A 21,075-nucleotide genomic window follows, 5' to 3' on the forward strand; every position below is an offset into this window, starting at 1 on the left:
TTGGGGGCGTCCTAGCTCTTCCCAGACAGCAGAAGTCGTAGGAAAGGATGGATTTCAACATGCCAGATCCTTTGTTAAGAGATAAGTTGTTGGAGTCTGCCAGTGGTCTGTTCTCGCTCTCCCTATTAGCAATGAGTTCTACTCAGCAGAGTGTGCATGTGTATAGGGCCATCAAGGGGACAAATGTTTGTCCAACAGCTATCTAAGGTGAAGAGGAAACTTTACACTACGCAACCTACAGGTACCAAGCTAACTGAGCTGATCCCCAGAAGTAGTGGACAGGTCGCCATTTTACCACAGATCAGTTTTAACCCACAAGCATTAAAGTGGTATTCCGGGCAAAAACATTTTAGCCCCTATTCAAAGGATAGGGGATTAGATGTCTGATCGTGGGAGGGGGGGCGCTGCTGAGACCCCCCACATTATATGCGGCTGCTGAATCTCCAGTTTCGGAAACCTCCGGGTTTCCAGGACTGGGGACGTGACGTCACGCCACGCTCCCTCCATTCATGTCTATGGGAGGGGGCGTCACGCCCCCTCCCATAGACATGAATGGAGGGGGCGTGGCGTGACATCACGTCCCCAGTCCCGGAAACCCGGAGGTTCCCGAAACTGGAGATTCAGCAGCCGCATATAATGCGGATGCTGCAGGGAGATCGCGGGGGTCCCAGCGGCGGGCCCCCCGCAATCAGACATCTTGTTTTTGCCCGGAATACCCCTTTAACTTGTGGTCATAGTAAAGCAAATTGTACAATCCATTCATCGTTAGATGGTGTTGGTGTTCACTTTGAATAAAAAAGACTAAGTGAGAAGAAAAAAAACCCAAAAGAATTAGAGAGGTATAAAGAGATATTCTACGTTGATGGCCATGTTGTTTACGAATTGCTTTGCAGGCCCATTTGTAGATTTGGTCTGCTGGGTTTCTTTCTTAAAGAAAAAGCAGTTAGAAGAAAAAGTCATTTTTCTATAATCTTACCTTCTGGGATTTGAGGAAAGGAAGCCACATTTGTTCCATAAGCTCCTGGCGATACCGCTTTGTAAATGACCCCACATATGATATAAATGCAGCGGTCAACAACACATCTCCACATAAAGTCTTCTCCTGAGCTTCAAAATTTTTGATGGATTCACTCCAACGAATATTTTCAGACTAGAAAAAAAAAAAAAAAGATTGAAAATGGGTTTCTTCTTTCGGCAACAATATACACATCTGATTTTTTTTATTAATATGCTACAACAACTTTCTTATTGCCTTGTATAAAGCCCGCAGGGCTGCATTTGTGCGAGGGGCGGAAGTAATTATCGCTCCCTGCACTTCCAGGTGGGGCTTATTGGGAACAGGTGGGGGCGTGTGTATATAACTCCCCCCTCTCCTACAGGGGCGGAGCACGTGACGTTTGTGGAATCTCTGCTTCCTGGGGCAGTCTGGTGTTTGAATCTCCCACAAAAATCTTCAGAGCTGCTGCTCACGGTGCCGAGGCCTCGCTGATCATTAGTCTGGCTTGGGGGGGGGGGTGCAGGCGCGGCATCCCTGGCATCTCCACTGGCTGTCTTATCTGGGGATGCTGTGTCTCACTCTGATTATAAGGTAATATAGGGCAGGTATGGTTCTGGCTGGCTCTGCCCGCAGCGGCAGTGGGGTCCAGGAGCGGCAAGTAGGAGAGTTAAATCGGTGCTGGGGGTGGCGCGGCCTCAGCACCTCGCACAGCCCGCTAGCTGCCTCATTGCGGCATGCGGACCGTCCGCCACCCGCACAGCTACAATTGTCTATGCCCTTGGGACAGGTTGCGGCAGCTGCCCAGTGCTCGTTAGGCGGTCCTGTCAGCTTGTCTGCTATCGTTAATCTAAAGTATAGTGCAATGCTCTGCGGAGGGTTGTTTCAATATAGCTTTGCTGTATACAGTGTGGTGCAATGCTCTGCAAAGAGTCGTTTCAATATAACTTTTACTGTGTGCTGCGGTGCTTTGCGGGGTATATGGTGCCCTTGCAGTATATGGTACAGTGTAATGCTCTGCAAAGGGTCTCGTTACAATATAACATGTACTGTATAACGGTATAGTGCAGTGCTCTGCAGATGGTCTCGTTACAATATAGTATAGTATACATGATATACAGTTATGGTGCAATACTCTGCAGATGGTCTTGTTACAATATAGTATACATGATATACAGCTATGGTGCTATGCTCTGCAGATGGTCTTGTTACAATATAATATATACTATATACAGTATAGTGCAATACTCTGCAGATGGTCTCATTATAAACAAACGTTATACAGTTAGTGCAATGCTCTGCAGATGGGATGGTTTCAATATAACATACTATATAGGGTATAGTGCAATGCTCTGCAGAGGGTCGTTACAGTTAGCATGTGCAGTGTGGTGCAGTGCTCTGCGAAGGGTCTCGTTGCAACACAGGGTGGCATGTACTGTGTTTGGTGTGGTGCAATACTCTGCAGAGGATCTCGTTGCAGGGTAGCATATGCTTTGTGTGGTGATGCAGTGCTCTGCAGAGTGTCTTGTTTCAATATAGTATACAGTAGGGTGCAATGCTCTGTAGAGATATAACATAGGCTACATCTAATTAAATCATAGTATACACAGTGTAATACTCGTTATTTGCACGATCATGGTATCCATACGGTTCATATGCTTGGTTTATAATGGGCATACACGCATTACTGGTACAAGGTGCACACGAGTAGAGCATCTTCACGGTTTAATAACTCCATGAGTTTCTTATCGTCCGGACTCTCATGGTTAATTCATACGCTTATGGCCACACTGCTCGTACGCGCATAGTATGTATACAGTTTCATGTGCTAATCTCATTATACGGTAGATATACTCACTGACGATACATTCACAGCATTTTTACTGTGCAAACTTGTTTATGCTGTTCACCTCATGGTTATTCTCTCACTCGCTGGTGTTATACACGCTCCACAAACTTGGCATTTATGTTGTTCACATATTCTTGGCATGTTCATGGTCTTACGTTCTTTTTATACCATGTTACGTTCATGGGAGTCAAACACCTCGTACTTATCACTGGTTCATACGCTCAAAGTGTCATTCGGTTCATATGTTGATGGTATTTCATACTGGTTACGGCAGTATGCTGCCTATGGCAATTATATGGTTCATACACTCATGGCAGTTATAGTGGTCACACGCTCACGGTTCTTAAGTTGTTTACATGTTCACCGAATTCATACACGCAGGGTTCATAAGCTCATGGCAGTTATATTGGTCACACGGTTATGGTTTTGTTGTTCACACGTTCACCGCATTCATACACGCAGGGTTCATACGCTCATGGCAGTTATATTGGTCACACGGTTATGGTTTTGTTGTTCACACGTTCACCGCATTCATACACGCAGGGTTCATACGGTTCTCACACGTAGTGTCATGCTATTTCGTGCGGTTGTGGCCACGAGCTCATAGCATGTTTACAGCATTATACTGCTCATAGTACTCATACCTCATAGCATCACACCACATATTAATTCATAGCACTCATGCCACACATGCGCTTGACGGTTATACTGTGGCACAACTCAAACCGCTATGCTAGGGTAAGATCTTGTATAGGTATGTAGGCAATCTTTCCTGTCACTAGTACATTTATGGAGCCCCGAACACAAATAATATATGTTGGCTTTTGATTTGTTGTTTAAGGTCAAACATTCTGTGCTGATTCATTTCTTAAAGGGGTACTCCAAAAGAAAAAAAAAATTCAAATCAACCAGCACCAGAAAGTTTAACAGATATGTAAATTACTTCTTTTTTTTTCTTCCAGTACTTTTCAGTTGCTGTATGCTCCAGAAGAAGTTGTGTAGTTGCTTCCAGTCGGACCACAGTGCTTTCTGCTGACACCTCTGTCAGGAACTGTGCACTGCAAATCCCCGTAGCAAACCTCTCCTGCTGTGAACTTCTTCCCTTCCGTAACGCATAAGTTCTTACTTGCTCTTGAACCAGAATTTTCAAATTTTGCTCAAAAATTCTGATGCAGCAACATCCATGGTCTTTAATGAGATTCTGCTGAAACTTGCACATTACAGAATTTCCACTGCAAAAATTCTAATTCCGGACACAGCTGAAAGAATGAACACGTTCATTATTTCTGTAGATTCTGCTCGAAAATGCATTGCCATCTATAGAGATGGCACATGTCCAAGCAGTCCAAGTTCCGACTGATTAAGTTGGCACCCACAGCAATGGAATCTCTGCCCAGAATATCGCCAGGTGGAGATTTCATAGTGTAAATGCACCCTTAAGCTTAAAGGGGTACTCTGGTAATGAAAAAACAATTTTTTTAATCCACTGGTGCCAGAAAGTTAAACAGATTTGCAAATTACTTCTATTGAAAAATCTTTACCCTTTCAGTACTTATCATCTACTGTATATCACTGAGGAAGTTGAGTCTGACCACAGTGCTCTCTGACGACACCTCTGTCCAGTTCCATGAAATATTATATGTGTACTATTTATTAACCCTGTGTGCACTGTACCCTGCCCACAGCCCTATGTAAATAATAGAAGCTCGTGTATACATCCAAGCAGTCACCTGACCGAGTCTATTTGTCACATGATGCTAAAATAAAATACTATCCGGATGCCCTGGGACTATGCCGTTTACACAGAGAGGCAGAATTGATGCATTACGCATAAAGTACCCGGGGTTTTTCAGTTTTTGCACTTTCATTCTTTCCTCCTTACCTTTGAAAAATCTAACTCTTTCAATTTTGCACCTAAAAATCCATATGATGGCTTATTTTTTGTGCCACCAATTCTATTTTGTAATGACATAATTTTACCCAAAAATCCTCGACAAAATGGAAAAAAAAATCATTGTGCGACAAAATTGAAGAAAAAACACCATTTTGGAACTTTTGGGGGGTTCCGTTTCCTACACAGTACATTTTTCAGTAAAAATGACACCTTATCTTTATTCTGTAGGTCCATATGATTAAAATGATACCCTACTTATATAGGTTTAATCATAACTACATGCAGGAAAATGTATACATTTAAAATTGTCATCTTCTGACCCCTATAACTTGTTTATTTTTCTGAGTACGGGGCGGTATGAGGGCTAATTTTTTGTGCCATGATCTGAAGGTTTTAGCGGTACCATTTTTGTATTGATTGGATGTTTTGATTGATTAATATTCATTTTTTCATGCTATAAAAAGTGACCAAAAATACTTTATTTTGGACTATGGAATTTTTTGCATGTACGCCATTGACCGTGTAGTTTAATTAATGAAATATTTTTATAATTCGGACATTTCCGCACACAGCGATACCACATATGTTTATTTTTATTTACACTGTTTTCTTTTTTTAAATGGGAAAAGTGGGGTGGTTCAAACTTTTATTAGGAAAGGGGTTAAATGATCTTCATTATCTTTTTTTTAATTTTGTTTGCAATTTTATAGCTCCCATAGGGGACTATAACACTGCACACACTGATCTTTTACATTGATCTTTGTTATCTCATAGGATAACATAGATCAATGATTCTGCCACTTGACTGCTCATGCCTGGATCTCAGGAACTGAGCAGTCATTCGGCGATTGGAGACCTTGAGGTCGGTAAGGGGACCCTCCTCATATCCTACAGCTGTTTGGGACACCGAGATTTCACCACGGCGGTCCCGGACAGACCACTGAGCTAGCCAGGGGTAGTTTAGTTTCACTTTAGACGCAGCGATCAACTTTGATGCGGGGTCATGCCAGTGGCCCCGCGTTATAGAAATGGAGTGGACTCAGGGTGTACAGGTACGCCCTTGGTCCTTAACAGGTTAAAGGGGTACTCCGCTGCTCAGCCTTTGGAAAAAACTGTTCCGAACACTGGAGCTGGTGCCGGGAGCTTGTGACGTCATAGCCCCACCCCCTCATGACCTCACGCCCCACCCCCTCAATCCAAGTCTATGGGAGGGGGCATGGCATCAATCACGTCCCCTCCCATAGACTTGCATTGAGGGGGCGGGGTGTGACGTTATGAGGGAGCGGGGCTGCGACGTCACAAGCTCCTGGCACCGGCTCCAGCGCTCGGAACAGTTTGTTCCAAATGCTGAGCAGCGGAGTACCTCTTTAAGGTAAATGAATAATGTTTTTTTTTTTTTATCCCTTATTATCGCTCAGTTCTGTATATATATTTTTTATTCTAGGGAAACCACTTTAGGTAACAAGGAAGATGTGTTCACAGCAAATTCGGTGAATTAAGAATCTAATACTGGTTTTATCTATAGATACACTTTTACATTATTATATCTAATCTTGTTTTTAGGCACAAATGAGTCTCATTAGGACATTGCCTAAGAAAATCTGTTATCTTAATACCAGCGCAGTACGCTTCCGACTCAATTAAATCCTAAGAAGGGACGGAGGTTTTAAGATATAACATATTCCGAGCTCCAGAAGTTGCTGCCTCTGAAGTAATCAGGATGTTATTAGGAGCCAATAAGTAATTCTGCCACTTTAACTTATCACCTACTGTGCAGAAAACTCAGTTCATTTAGAAGGGAAAAAACACAAACCTTGTAACATCCATTCTGAGATTTCTGCTTGTGAGTAACTTATACACAACAATGAAAATCCTTTCTTTAATCTCCAAGAGAACTTTAAAAAAAAACTCGAAGATTCTCTAAACATGGAATGACCATCTATTTGAATCTTCAATAATTTCAACATTCCATCCATGCGTCATAAATCAAAAGTGACATTGGCTAACAAGCGTTTAAGTGTAGGAACATGCAGTGTAATACATTTCCCGACAGTTAAAAATCACTATAATCTCATCCTAATGTATTATAGATTGCTTGTAATGTCATCTTGGCTAAGATGACCCATTTCTAATTTTTAACAGCTGCTCGGCTTAGGAGTTAGTTAATGATTAAATATAAAGTACCTGAATTTTTCGACTGATTTATCAGCTTCCAGGTCTACGCGATAAGGAGGAAATAACCTTCTGGATATCATTCTTCACGGGCTCTAATTAAAGCTTGTTTATTCACAGGGTAAATAGATCTCACTTCTTAACTCATTTATACCTTGCACACTAACTACCTATAAAAGTTCTAAGGAAGAGGCTCAGAGCAGCTGAAACGGAAATGAACCAGGCATAACTTAAAGGGATGTCCCAACTGGATAGCCCCTTTAAATCACAGAGGATTAGGGGTCTTGCATGGCAAGTCCTGAATGAGTCAGGGCAGAAAAGCATTACAAATGGCAGTTTCCATGGAAAACTCCATGGTGGAAAAGTCAACATGACTAAGTATTACAGATACTATTGCTAGTCATACTAGTAATATTGAGCCCATATCTCAACCAGATGTTCCTTCTCAGTCCTTCCCTTAGAGCCACCCAACACAGCGAGAAAAGCTTTTTCTATACATCTCAACATGCTAATGCTAGTTTTACACTTGGGTTGTGAACATTTATAATGGAAGATTCATAATGCTCTGCCAGTTTTGTTGTACCACAGATACTTCTAGAGACCAATTGCCCCCAACTACTTTATAATGGAAAACATCTAATAGAGAGGAGAGACAGACGGTCGGCACTATATAGACACCTTTTCAACCAGCCCACCATGCCAAGTCCGCAGTGTGTAGTGGTGCTCAATCCACATAGGTATAGTCCCAAAATGGAAAGTAATAACGACCATTTTTCAGGTACTACCTGCTTCAACTGGCCCCTTAGGGGCCAGTTGAAGCAGGGAGCACCTGCGAAACGGACTTCATCCCAAGCTACTGCTCCGTTGTTTTTATGGCTTTGCTACCTCATCAATAAAGAATACAACGTTTTTCCAACGCAGTAGTATATTCCTTCTCAGCAATATTGCTTTATAATGGGGTTGGTCACCTTCTGCTGTGGTTTCTGCAGTTTTTAGTGTTTTTTTCTTCTTCTATTAAATATGACAAAATCAGTGAATGGAGATTCCAACGCAGATGTATACAGAGTCTAAAAGAATAATGATTCAATGGTGACAACAGTGATGAGGTAACTTGTAACACTTTATACAGTATTTAGGCTTACACTTACTTTTTTTTTGTTTCAGGACATGAAACTTATACTTTTTCCATAAAATAGGGAATAAATGTCTAATTGCTGGGGTTTCGCCTTCTGGGATCTCTCCACAATTTCCAAAATGGAGCCCCAACGTTTCAAGATGTGGGACAGCCCACTCAGCAAATCACCAACTGAAGTGAGACACTGATGCGGCCGGTGATTTTCGAAAGTTTTGATCTGTCGGGGTCTGTATGTTCAGACCCCCACTGATCGTGAGAACAAGCAGGAAAAATCGCTTAGCTGAGAATTTCCCTCGCTGTCATGCTGCAGTAGTCTATAGCCTATGAAGCCCAACTTCTGCAAAAAGCCAGGGAGGGAAATTCTCAGCCAGGGAGGAAAAAGCTCAGCCTGCTGATTGGCTGAGTGGGCCGTCCCTCCTGCACCTCATCGAGAGTGGGGCTGAGCACTGAGGAGTTTGGTAGGTTCAGCGCAAGAGCCAGGCCCCATACAGGAGATCGCGAGGGTCTGACCACTGGGATGGGGGATATGTTTAGTTTCCAGGATAACAACTTCAATGATAATCTGTCACTAGGTTTATGTTGCCCTATCTAAGGATAGAATAAACTACAGTAGTGTGTTGCATGTAATGCAGTCATTCTCTGGATATAGCACCACTCCCTTTACCCACAGGCCACTGATTGACAGCTGTCTGGTTATACACAGAATACATTGTCTAGTATACACAGTATAGGCAGACAGCTGTTAATAAGGAGAACATCTAGAACTACCGAGTGTGCACACAAAATGGGAAGGACTACCTTTCTGTGCTTGGTGTCCTCAATATCATTAAAGATATTAGAGAAATTGTTGCACTACACAATTTAAGTTGGTAACAAAACATTGTCACTAACTATTGGTGTTTTTTTTTTCCATAGCACAAATATTTGCATTGGACACAAACACATAAACATGGCTGTGACCAAGCGTATTGATGCTTTTAGAGTCAAAGATGATTCTCTGTGTAGTGATATTATATGATCAAGCAGCCTCTCATGCAACTGAACTATGATGTTTCTTTCACAGGGCCTTGACATGACTGGCTGGTATAACTGGGGTAAATGACTGTGGGGCAGTGGGCCGTAGTGAGGAAATGTTTCGTAGTCATGCCGTTTCAAGACTGTGTTTTGGAAAAGCCCTTAAAAGCTAGCCATAAATATATCTAAGTGGCAATAGGTTGTCTGTAATTAGGGAGTTGGGGTGAGCTGCTGCTGGGGACCTTTGTCGATATTCATGCCCAATAGGAGAACACTGCTGATCCTCTTTATTTTACGACTTGCGGTCTGCTGGAGACTGTACTGGTTCAATTATTAGGAGAATCCAGGAGAAAATGACAAGTTTTATCATACTTATTATCTTTGTTTTCATGTCCCTATTTTCATTGCAGTGTAATAGTAGGGTGGTTTGCAGGAATGAGATGATTACTGCAATGTGCTATTTTTGCACATTGCAGGAAGGAGTTAATCAGAATTTTCCATTAAAATTATATAAAAAAAAAAACATGAATTATTCACATGTAATATTGTAATAAGAATACATCCATATTATAATATAACAGATAAGAACTTTACTAACCTCGAGTCCCTTGACAAGTCTGTTGGCCAGTTCTATGGTGGTGTTTGTACGATTAACCTCTTCTTGGCACCTGATTTTCTCTGCTGTTGCTTTCTCAAAAGACTGTGTTAGTCTCTTCAAATTGTTGTCCAAATCCTTTAAGTATATAGATAGATCTGTATTACATATTTGAATGTAATGTGTATCTGTACATCTATGAAATGCTTATTCCATGCCCAAAAATGTTATTTGGTATGTGACTTCCAGTGTTATGCTTCAACAGTGTTACTTTTAACAGGTTTGACACCATACTGATAAACTAGAAAGAAAAGTGTAACAACACTATGAAAAATCTAATTTTTGGCAATTTTTTTACAATTTTTGAAAGCACATAGCAAGAAAAATGTTGAAGCACAGACAACATAAAAATAGCACAAAATGAGATGATCATTTTGGCAAATTCCCCCCAAACAGAGCAGAGCAAGATTCTGCTCCCTCTGCAAAGCCAGAGTCATAAAAGCAAATGTAGGCTGCATGAATGCACATGAAACTATGAATGAGAATCAATATCAGGGGGAAAGTAGGAGACAGTTTGTAGATGGCCCATACAGTCAGGTGCATAAATATTGGGACATCAACAGAATTCTAACATTTTTGGCTCTATACACCACCACAATGGATTTGAAATGAAAAACAACAGTTTGCATATGTGCATCCCACTTGTTAAGGGACCAAAAGTAACGGGACAGAATAATAATCATAAATCAAACTTTCAATTTTTAATACTTGGTTGGGGCATTTTCCCTTTTTTGTCTTCAGAAAGTGAATGCATGCTCAATTGGATTCAGGTCAGGTGATTGACTTGGCCATTGCATAACATTCCACTTCTTTCCCTTTAATAAACTCCTTGGTTGCTTTTGCAGTATGCTTTGGGCCATTGTCCATCTGCACTGTGAAGCGCCGTCCAATGAGTTCTGAAGCATTTTGCTGAATATGAGCAGATAATATTGCCCAAAACTCTTAAGAATTCATCCTGCTGCTTTTGTCAGCAGTCACATCATCAATAAATACAAGAGAAGCAGTTCCATTGGCACCATACATGCCCACTATGCCATGACACTACCACCACCATGCTTCACTGATGAGGTGGTATGCTTAGGATCATGTTCCTTTCCTTCTCCATACTCTTCTCTTCCCATCACTCTGGTACAAGTTGATCTTGGTCTCATCTGTCCATAGGATGTTGTTCCAGAACTGTGAAAGCTTTTTTAGATGTCGTTTGGCAAACTCTAATCTGGCCTTCCTGTTTTTAAGGCTCACCAATTGTTTCCATCTTGTGGTGAATCCTCTGTATTCACTCTGGTGAAGTCTTCTCTTGATTGTTGACTCTGACACACATACACCTACCTCCTGGAGAGTGTTCATCATCTGGCCAACTGTTGAGAAGGGGGTTTCCTTCACCAGGGAAAGAATTCTTCGGTCATCCTCCACAGTTGTTTTCCTTGGTCTTCCGGGTCTTTTGGGGTTGCTGAGCTCACCAGTGCATTCCTTCTTTTTAAGAATGTTCCAAACAGTTGTTTTGGCCACGCCTAATGTTTTGGCTCTCTCTCTCAGATGGGTTTGTTTTGTTTTTTCAGCCTAATGATGGCTTGCTCCAATGATAGTGACAGCTCTTTGGATCTCATCTTGAGAGTTGACGGCAACATATTCCAAATGCAAATAGCCCACTTGAAATGAACTCTGGACCTTTTATCTTCTCATTGAAATTGGGATAATGAGGGAATAACACACACCTGGACATGGAACAGCTGAGAAGCCAATTGTCCCATTACTTTTGGTCCCTTAGCAAGTGGGAGGCAAACTGTTGTAATTCCTACACTGTTCATCTGATTTGCATGTAAATACCCTCAAATTAAAGCTGACAGTCTGGAGTTAAAGCACATCTTGTTCGTTTCATTTCAAATTCATTGTCGTGTGTATAGAGCCAAAAAAGTTAGAATTGTGTCGATGTCCCAATATTTATGGACCTGACTGTATTTAGCAGATCAATAAAAATGGGTAAGCAAAATGCATACACAAGAGCTTTTACACTTTTACATTATTCTTTAATAATATCCTATGCTGTATAATAAAGATAAACATAAACAATTGCCGGAGTGCTTCTTTAAACTGTGGTTAAAGCTCACAGCTAATGGAGCTAAGCTTAAAAGAAGCCAAGAAGACAGAATATACAAAAAATATCCTGTAATTACTCTCTGTAATTCTGTTTCCGTGAGCCATGACAGCACCACCTGAGAGACTGACTCCGCCCCCAGGGACAGGAAACCTTGGTGAATAAAAGTAAGGCCCCTCCTCTCCGTCCTCAGTGGATTACCGAGACCTACAAACAGCCTTCCTACTTGGATAGTAGACAACAGAACAATATGCATAACACAATACAAAATACATTTCTCTTTTTTTTTTGTTACACCCAAGTGATATATACACACCTGTGAACTAATCATAAAAAAGGGTGGGAATGTAGTGGTGCTGTCATGACTCACAGAAACAGAATTACCGGTCAGTAATTACTGGCTTTCCTCCTCACCATGACAGCACCAACTGAGAGAGTGCCAGAGACAAAGATTAGGGTGGGATGACAGTTTGCAGAACTTTGCGTCCAAAGTATAAATCAGAAAAGCTCCCAACGTCCAACCAAGTGTGGCAGAAAAAAGTGTGAGGAGACGAACAGTTGGCCGGCCACCTTGCAGCTTTGGTCTATCGAGGCTCCTCTCCTCTCAGCCCAAGAGGATGCAATTGCACGTGTAGAATGGGCCTTGAGACTAACAGGAAGAGCAAGACAAACAAATGGCCTGTTTAATCCATCTTGCAATAGTGTCACCCCAACACTATTACCCCTATTTTGACCTGAGAAGTGAGAACTGAACAAATAATCTGTTAGACTTCCTGAATTATTTCCAAGTAATTTAGAACACACCTTCTAACGTCCAGCATTTGGAAAAGTTTTTCCTTGTCACTAGAAGTATTACTGCAGAATGAAGGTAGAACAACCTCCTGAAAGACATGGAATTTTAAAAACTACCTTAGGAGAACAAAATGGGTCTGTCTTGAGAATTATTCTGTCTTGAAGGATTCAAGTGTATGGTTCTATGCATGATAACCTGGCAATCTCACCTGCTCTATGTGTGGATGTAACTTCCACCAGGAGAGCGGTCTTAAGTGTGAGATTCTTAATGGAGACAGAAGAAACAGGTTCAAAGTGTTCTTTACACAGAGCATTAAGAACTACGGACAGATTCCAGGGAGGAGTTTGAGGTATTCTAGGAATTTGTAACCTTTTTACTGCCTTAAAAAACCCTGATAATCCAAGGGTGACCGGCTAAGGACTGTGTCAATAAAGAACCTAGCGCTGACACCTGCACTTTAAGGGGGTCTAACTTTAGGCCTTTTTCTAGTCCTTTCTGAAGGAAGTCTAGGATAGAGGCTAGAGGCAGGTATTGAAAAGTCTAGGTAGGCTTTTCCTATTTTAAAATAAATTGAAGATGTTATCGGTTTTCTGCTTGATTGCAAGGTTGATATAATGGAATCAGACAGACCTTTGTTAAGAATCAATCTTTAAAATTCCATGCAGTTAGATGTAAATTTCAGGCATCTGGATGAAAAACTGGACCCTGATCAAGTAAATCTGGTATCTCTGGTAGGACCCAGGGGTCCGAGACTAACATTTCTCGGAGACAAGAAAACCATGCCCTGCGAGGCCAGAATGGGGCTATGAGAATAACCCTTCCCCTGTCTTCTTTGATCTTCTTTATTTCTCTCGGTATAAGAGCCAGAGGGGAAAAGCATAATTCATTCCCCATTCCCAGGTCTGGGACAGAGCATCTACTACTGTCAGGTTTTCTGTTGGCATCAGGGAATAAAAATGTTTCACTTGCCAATTCTGTCTGTTGACAAAGAGATCTATGCAGGGATCCCCCCCCCCCCCCCCAAAGAACACGTTCTTGAAAATGTCCCGATTTAAGCACCATTCTCCCTGATGAAGAAGATACATGCTGAGATAGTCTGCCCTTGTGTTTAGAGTGCCCTTCAGGTGAACTGCAGAGATTGAGGCTAGATGGGTTTCTGCATGGGAAAGGACCTGGGAAGAAAGATACATTTACTGTGAGCTTCTGGTTGTGCCCCGTCTATTTATTAGGGCCACAACAGTAGAGTTATCAGAAAGAACTCTAAGATTATTCTCATATAATGGCTGTCCTATAGACTGCAAGGCACAAAGTACTGCCATCAGCTCTTTATAGTTGGAGGACTCCACACAAAAGGAAGCTTCCCAGACTCCTGGAAAAATGTCTATAGCCATGTGGGTTCCCCAACGCCAGGGGCTAGTGTCCGTAGTGAGGATTTTTAATTCGCCACTCCAACCCCCTAGGCTAGTTCTCTGAATTTTGCTACCATAGAAGAGATTCTAAGGTATTAGGAGATAGAAAACATTTTCTGTCTAGATCACCAGGTGATCCATCCCAAGATCCTAAAAGTTCAGCTTGCAAACAGCGGGAGTGGAACTGTTCCCAAGGGACGGCAGGAATGGAGGCTGTAAATAAACCAAGCAGGGACATACCCCTTCTAATAGAAACATAGGGGGGAACTCAAAACATCTTTTTACAAAATTAATTATCTTGTTAATATTCTCTTGGGGAAGAAAAGATTCAAAAAACTCTTAAGAATTCATCCTGCTGCTTTTGTCAGCAGTCACATCATCAATAAATACAAGAGAAGCAGTTCCATTGGCACCATACATGCCCACTATGCCATGACACTACCACCACCATGCTTCACTGATGAGGTGGTATGCTTAGGATCATGTTCCTTTCCTTCTCCATACTCTTCTCTTCCCATCACTCTGGTACAAGTTGATCTTGGTCTCATCTGTCCATAGGATGTTGTTCCAGAACTGTGAAAGCTTTTTTAGATGTCGTTTGGCAAACTCTAATCTGGCCTTCCTGTTTTTAAGGCTCACCAATTGTTTCCATCTTGTGGTGAATCCTCTGTATTCACTCTGGTGAAGTCTTCTCTTGATTGTTGACTCTGACACACATACACCTACCTCCTGGAGAGTGTTCATCATCTGGCCAACTGTTGAGAAGGGGGTTTCCTTCACCAGGGAAAGAATTCTTCGGTCATCCTCCACAGTTGTTTTCCTTGGTCTTCCGGGTCTTTTGGGGTTGCTGAGCTCACCAGTGCATTCCTTCTTTTTAAGAATGTTCCAAACAGTTGTTTTGGCCACGCCTAATGTTTTGGCTCTCTCTCTCAGATGGGTTTGTTTTGTTTTTTCAGCCTAATGATGGCTTGCTCCAATGATAGTGACAGCTCTTTGGATCTCATCTTGAGAGTTGACGGCAACATATTCCAAATGCAAATAGCCCACTTGAAATGAACTCTGGACCTTTTATCTTCTCATTGAAATTGGGATAATGAGGGAATAACACACACCTGGACATGGAACAGCTGAGAAGCCAATTGTCCCATTACTTTTGGTCCCTTAGCAAGTGGGAGGCAAACTGTTGTAATTCCTACACTGTTCATCTGATTTGCATGTAAATACCCTCAAATTAAAGCTGACAGTCTGGAGTTAAAGCACATCTTGTTCGTTTCATTTCAAATTCATTGTCGTGTGTATAGAGCCAAAAAAGTTAGAATTGTGTCGATGTCCCAATATTTATGGACCTGACTGTATTTAGCAGATCAATAAAAATGGGTAAGCAAAATGCATACACAAGAGCTTTTACACTTTTACATTATTCTTTAATAATATCCTATGCTGTATAATAAAGATAAACATAAACAATTGCCGGAGTGCTTCTTTAAACTGTGGTTAAAGCTCACAGCTAATGGAGCTAAGCTTAAAAGAAGCCAAGAAGACAGAATATACAAAAAATATCCTGTAATTACTCTCTGTAATTCTGTTTCCGTGAGCCATGACAGCACCACCTGAGAGACTGACTCCGCCCCCAGGGACAGGAAACCTTGGTGAATAAAAGTAAGGCCCCTCCTCTCCGTCCTCAGTGGATTACCGAGACCTACAAACAGCCTTCCTACTTGGATAGTAGACAACAGAACAATATGCATAACACAATACAAAATACATTTCTCTTTTTTTTTTGTTACACCCAAGTGATATATACACACCTGTGAACTAATCATAAAAAAGGGTGGGAATGTAGTGGTGCTGTCATGACTCACAGAAACAGAATTACCGGTCAGTAATTACTGGCTTTCCTCCTCACCATGACAGCACCAACTGAGAGAGTGCCAGAGACAAAGATTAGGGTGGGATGACAGTTTGCAGAACTTTGCGTCCAAAGTATAAATCAGAAAAGCTCCCAACGTCCAACCAAGTGTGGCAGAAAAAAGTGTGAGGAGACGAACAGTTGGCCGGCCACCTTGCAGCTTTGGTCTATCGAGGCTCCTCTCCTCTCAGCCCAAGAGGATGCAATTGCACGTGTAGAATGGGCCTTGAGACTAACAGGAAGAGCAAGACAAACAAATGGCCTGTTTAATCCATCTTGCAATAGTGTCACCCCAACACTATTACCCCTATTTTGACCTGAGAAGTGAGAACTGAACAAATAATCTGTTAGACTTCCTGAATTATTTCCAAGTAATTTAGAACACACCTTCTAACGTCCAGCATTTGGAAAAGTTTTTCCTTGTCACTAGAAGTATTACTGCAGAATGAAGGTAGAACAACCTCCTGAAAGACATGGAATTTTAAAAACTACCTTAGGAGAACAAAATGGGTCTGTCTTGAGAATTATTCTGTCTTGAAGGATTCAAGTGTATGGTTCTATGCATGATAACCTGGCAATCTCACCTGCTCTATGTGTGGATGTAACTTCCACCAGGAGAGCGGTCTTAAGTGTGAGATTCTTAATGGAGACAGAAGAAACAGGTTCAAAGTGTTCTTTACACAGAGCATTAAGAACTACGGACAGATTCCAGGGAGGAGTTTGAGGTATTCTAGGAATTTGTAACCTTTTTACTGCCTTAAAAAACCCTGATAATCCAAGGGTGACCGGCTAAGGACTGTGTCAATAAAGAACCTAGCGCTGACACCTGCACTTTAAGGGGGTCTAACTTTAGGCCTTTTTCTAGTCCTTTCTGAAGGAAGTCTAGGATAGAGGCTAGAGGCAGGTATTGAAAAGTCTAGGTAGGCTTTTCCTATTTTAAAATAAATTGAAGATGTTATCGGTTTTCTGCTTGATTGCAAGGTTGATATAATGGAATCAGACAGACCTTTGTTAAGAATCAATCTTTAAAATTCCATGCAGTTAGATGTAAATTTCAGGCATCTGGATGAAAAACTGGACCCTGATCAAGTAAATCTGGTATCTCTGGTAGGACCCAGGGGTCCGAGACTAACATTTCTCGGAGACAAGAAAACCATGCCCTGCGAGGCCAGAATGGGGCTATGAGAATAACCCTTCCCCTGTCTTCTTTGATCTTCTTTATTTCTCTCGGTATAAGAGCCAGAGGGGAAAAGCATAATTCATTCCCCATTCCCAGGTCTGGGACAGAGCATCTACTACTGTCAGGTTTTCTGTTGGCATCAGGGAATAAAAATGTTTCACTTGCCAATTCTGTCTGTTGACAAAGAGATCTATGCAGGGATCCCCCCCCCCCCCCCAAAGAACACGTTCTTGAAAATGTCCCGATTTAAGCACCATTCTCCCTGATGAAGAAGATACATGCTGAGATAGTCTGCCCTTGTGTTTAGAGTGCCCTTCAGGTGAACTGCAGAGATTGAGGCTAGATGGGTTTCTGCATGGGAAAGGACCTGGGAAGAAAGATACATTTACTGTGAGCTTCTGGTTGTGCCCCGTCTATTTATTAGGGCCACAACAGTAGAGTTATCAGAAAGAACTCTAAGATTATTCTCATATAATGGCTGTCCTATAGACTGCAAGGCACAAAGTACTGCCATCAGCTCTTTATAGTTGGAGGACTCCACACAAAAGGAAGCTTCCCAGACTCCTGGAAAAATGTCTATAGCCATGTGGGTTCCCCAACGCCAGGGGCTAGTGTCCGTAGTGAGGATTTTTAATTCGCCACTCCAACCCCCTAGGCTAGTTCTCTGAATTTTGCTACCATAGAAGAGATTCTAAGGTATTAGGAGATAGAAAACATTTTCTGTCTAGATCACCAGGTGATCCATCCCAAGATCCTAAAAGTTCAGCTTGCAAACAGCGGGAGTGGAACTGTTCCCAAGGGACGGCAGGAATGGAGGCTGTAAATAAACCAAGCAGGGACATACCCCTTCTAATAGAAACATAGGGGGGAACTCAAAACATCTTTTTACAAAATTAATTATCTTGTTAATATTCTCTTGGGGAAGAAAAGATTTTTCTTGTACAAAGTCCAGGATTATACCCATAAAGGTTTTTTGCTGGGTTGGAGAAGGAGATGATTTTTCAAAATTAACTATCCATCCTAGTTTTTCTAAAATGAGGAGAGTGCGAGGCACAAAAGATTGTACCTTTATAGCTGAGTCTGCAACCAGAAGAAAATCATCCACGTATGGAATGAATAATCCTTTTCCTTCCCTGAAGTGGGCTGCCATCTCTGACACCACCTGTGTGAAGACTCTTGGCGCTACCGAGATCCCGAATGGAAGGGAACAAAATTGCAGAGGAATTAGCTGAGCGTTTAGATGAACTGCTATCCTTAGGAATTTTTGGAAATCTGGGTGTATAGGTACATGAAAGTAAGCGTCTTAAGTCCAGTGAAGCCATAAAGCAATCCTTTGTTAGTAAGTTCACGGTTGATTTCTAGGTCTCCATTTTGAATTCTTGTTATTTTATATATCTGTTTAGGGGCTTTAGATCCTAGATACACTCACTCAGGACCACCGGTACCATAGGTGTCTTTGAAGCAGAGTCAGATGGAGCATGCTTTGGGACTTTGCCAGAGCTCATGATGCAGAGGAAGGTCACCCCTCTCCCAGGCTGGAAAGCAAACACTTGAAGAAAACCATGTATGACTGGCCAGCTCACAGCAAGAGGCAGAATGAATGGGCACTTGGATTTTAAAAAGTGCCGCCTCCTGCACGCCGGAGGGCGGCGTGTGACGTCTTATTCGCCGCTCCAGTCCTCCAGCTTACCCTCCACAACGTCACTTCCACCGGAGTGATGCGCTCTTCCCACCCCCTACAGGCCGCACCCTTCCCCGGCATCCGCGCTCAGACTCCGGGACCTACCGATGCGCACTTACCTCCCGCCGGCACTCCGGAGCTCGCCCGCAGGCTGCAACTCCTCCGGCTCAGAAATGGCAGGTGAACGCCTCACTTCAGGAAGAGGGAGTAGGGGAAGGGGCGGGGAATTTGAACGGAGGCCTTAGTGAGCCAGCAAGGAGCCCCAACCAGGGTCCATAGGGGGATACCAACACTGCCTGCACTGAGGGGACCAGCCTGCAGGAATCCCCCCCAGCCATATTAAAGCTATGAAGCCCCCCTGAGAGAGGGCTCTTCTCCTAGGCTTCCCAAGGGATGGAGACGAGGGGCCTTCCTTTTATTCTCCAAGGTTTCCTGTCCCCGGGGGCGGAATCCCTCTCTCAGGTGGTGCTGTCATGGCATGGAGGAAAAATAACATTTAAGGCTATGGGACACCTTTGAAAAGCATTTTAGATCTTTATTAAAAACTTTACTTCTACAACTTATATAAAGAGATAAAGAAGAGATCTATAGAAGAGGACTAATTCTCTCTTTTATTGTACACCTCCTATATGGTTCTGTCCTGCAAACATAAAGGGGTACTCCGGTGGAAAACAATTATTTTAAAATCAACTGGTGCCAGAAAGGGGAAAAATCCCCTTCCCCAATAAAAATAAAAAAAGTAAGTTTTTCCCATTTTACCCCCAAAAAGCGTATTTTTTTTTATAAACATATTTGGTATCGCCGCCTGCATAAATGTCCGAACTATGAAAATATAATGTTCGCGTGAAATCATGGCATCCCGAACAGCTGAGAGGACAGCGGGAGTTGTCTTACCTTCTTCCCGGCTATCTGATCGGTGTTTGATTGCTCCAAGCCTGAAATCCAGGCTTGAGCAATCAAGCGCAGAAAACACTGATCAATGCATTCCTATGGCAATGCATTGAACAGTGCCTGCAATCAGTATATGCTGTATTATAGCCCCTAGAGGGGGCTATAACACTGCATAAACAAAGTAAAAAAAAAATAAAAGTTAATAAATGTGATTTAACCCCTTCCCTAATAAAAATCAGAATCGCTCCCCTTTTCCCATTAAAAAAAAAAGTGTGTAAATAAAAATAAAAACAAACATATGTGGTATCGCCGCATGCATAAATGTCCGAACCATAAAAATATATTGTTAATTAAACCGCATGGTCAATGGCATACGCGCAAAAAAAATTCCAAAGTCCAACATAGCGTATTTTTGGTCACTTTTAATACCATAAAAAATGAATAAAAAGCGATCAAAATGTCCGATCAAAACAAAACTGGTACCGATAACAACAGATCACGGTGTAAAAAATGAGCCCTCATACCGCCACGTTCGTTGAAAAATAAAAAAAGTTATGGGGGTCAGAAGATGACAATTTTAAACGTATTCATTTTCCTGCATGTAGTTATGATTTTTTCAGGAAGTACAACAAAATCGAACCTATATAAGTAGGGTATCATTTTAACCGTATGGACCTACAGAATAAAGATAAGGTATCATTTTTACCGAAAAATGGACTGCATAGAAATGGAAGCCCCCAAAATTACAAATTGGCGTTTTTTTCTTCAATTTTGTCGCACAATGTTTTTTTTTTCGTTTCGCCATAGATTTTTTGGTAAAATTACTGATGTCATTACAAAGTAGAATTGGTGGCGCAAAAAGAAAAGCCATCATACAGATTTTTAGGTGCAAAATTGAAAGGGTTATGTTTTTTACTCCTTACATTTAAAAAATCATAAGTGCAAAAAATGAAAAACGCTTGGTCCTTAAGGGGTTAAAAAATTGTTTTCCACTGGAGTAGCCCTTTAATTGTATCAGTTTTTTCTATCTCTACAGCCCATGTGAGCTGCCCTCCAATGATTCTCTCTCTCTGGTGTGCAATCTCAGTTGTATAACATCACATTCATTTTAAAACATGAAACTTACATGAAGCTTTTTGCGAATTGCATCAAGCTTTTCAGTAGCTCCTTTGAGATCATCATTGGCTTGAGATAGTGCTCTGCGTTTGGGTTCAACATCACAATATACCTGAAAAAAGGAAGTAAGGATATACATTTAGATAACATTTAAAGACTCTCATTTTACAGGGTACAAAAAAAAAACAAAAAAAAAAAAAACATTCATGTGTCATATTACGGTATTCAACATACATGTTTTTAACATGGGAGCCTATGGCCGATGGATGGCATCCGTCAACAGCATTT

At 41.8% G+C, this 21,075-nt stretch overlaps 1 protein-coding gene across 9 annotated transcripts in view; it reads right to left on the reverse strand.

Annotated features, from left to right (window-relative positions):
• DNAH11 (dynein axonemal heavy chain 11) overlaps positions 1-21,075 on the reverse strand; it is a 324,054-nt gene that overhangs the window by 69,760 nt on the left and 233,219 nt on the right. For 7 of the 9 annotated variants that reach the window (XM_056519699.1, XM_056519698.1, XM_056519697.1 and 4 more), the window contains 3 exons: positions 20,798-20,899; positions 9,657-9,791; positions 977-1,150 (listed from right to left, as the gene is read on the reverse strand). In XM_056519699.1, the coding sequence (XP_056375674.1) occupies positions 977-1,150; positions 9,657-9,791; positions 20,798-20,899 (411 nt within the window). Of the gene's footprint in view, positions 1-976; positions 1,151-9,656; positions 9,792-12,124; positions 12,258-12,809; positions 12,830-20,797; positions 20,900-21,075 lie in introns of those variants that run through there. The other 2 variants (XM_056519705.1, XM_056519704.1) reach the window with 2 other exon arrangements.

This window comes from Hyla sarda, chromosome 5 (genome assembly GCF_029499605.1).
Source record: "Hyla sarda isolate aHylSar1 chromosome 5, aHylSar1.hap1, whole genome shotgun sequence".
NCBI classification, from domain to species: Eukaryota; Metazoa; Chordata; class Amphibia; order Anura; family Hylidae; genus Hyla; species Hyla sarda.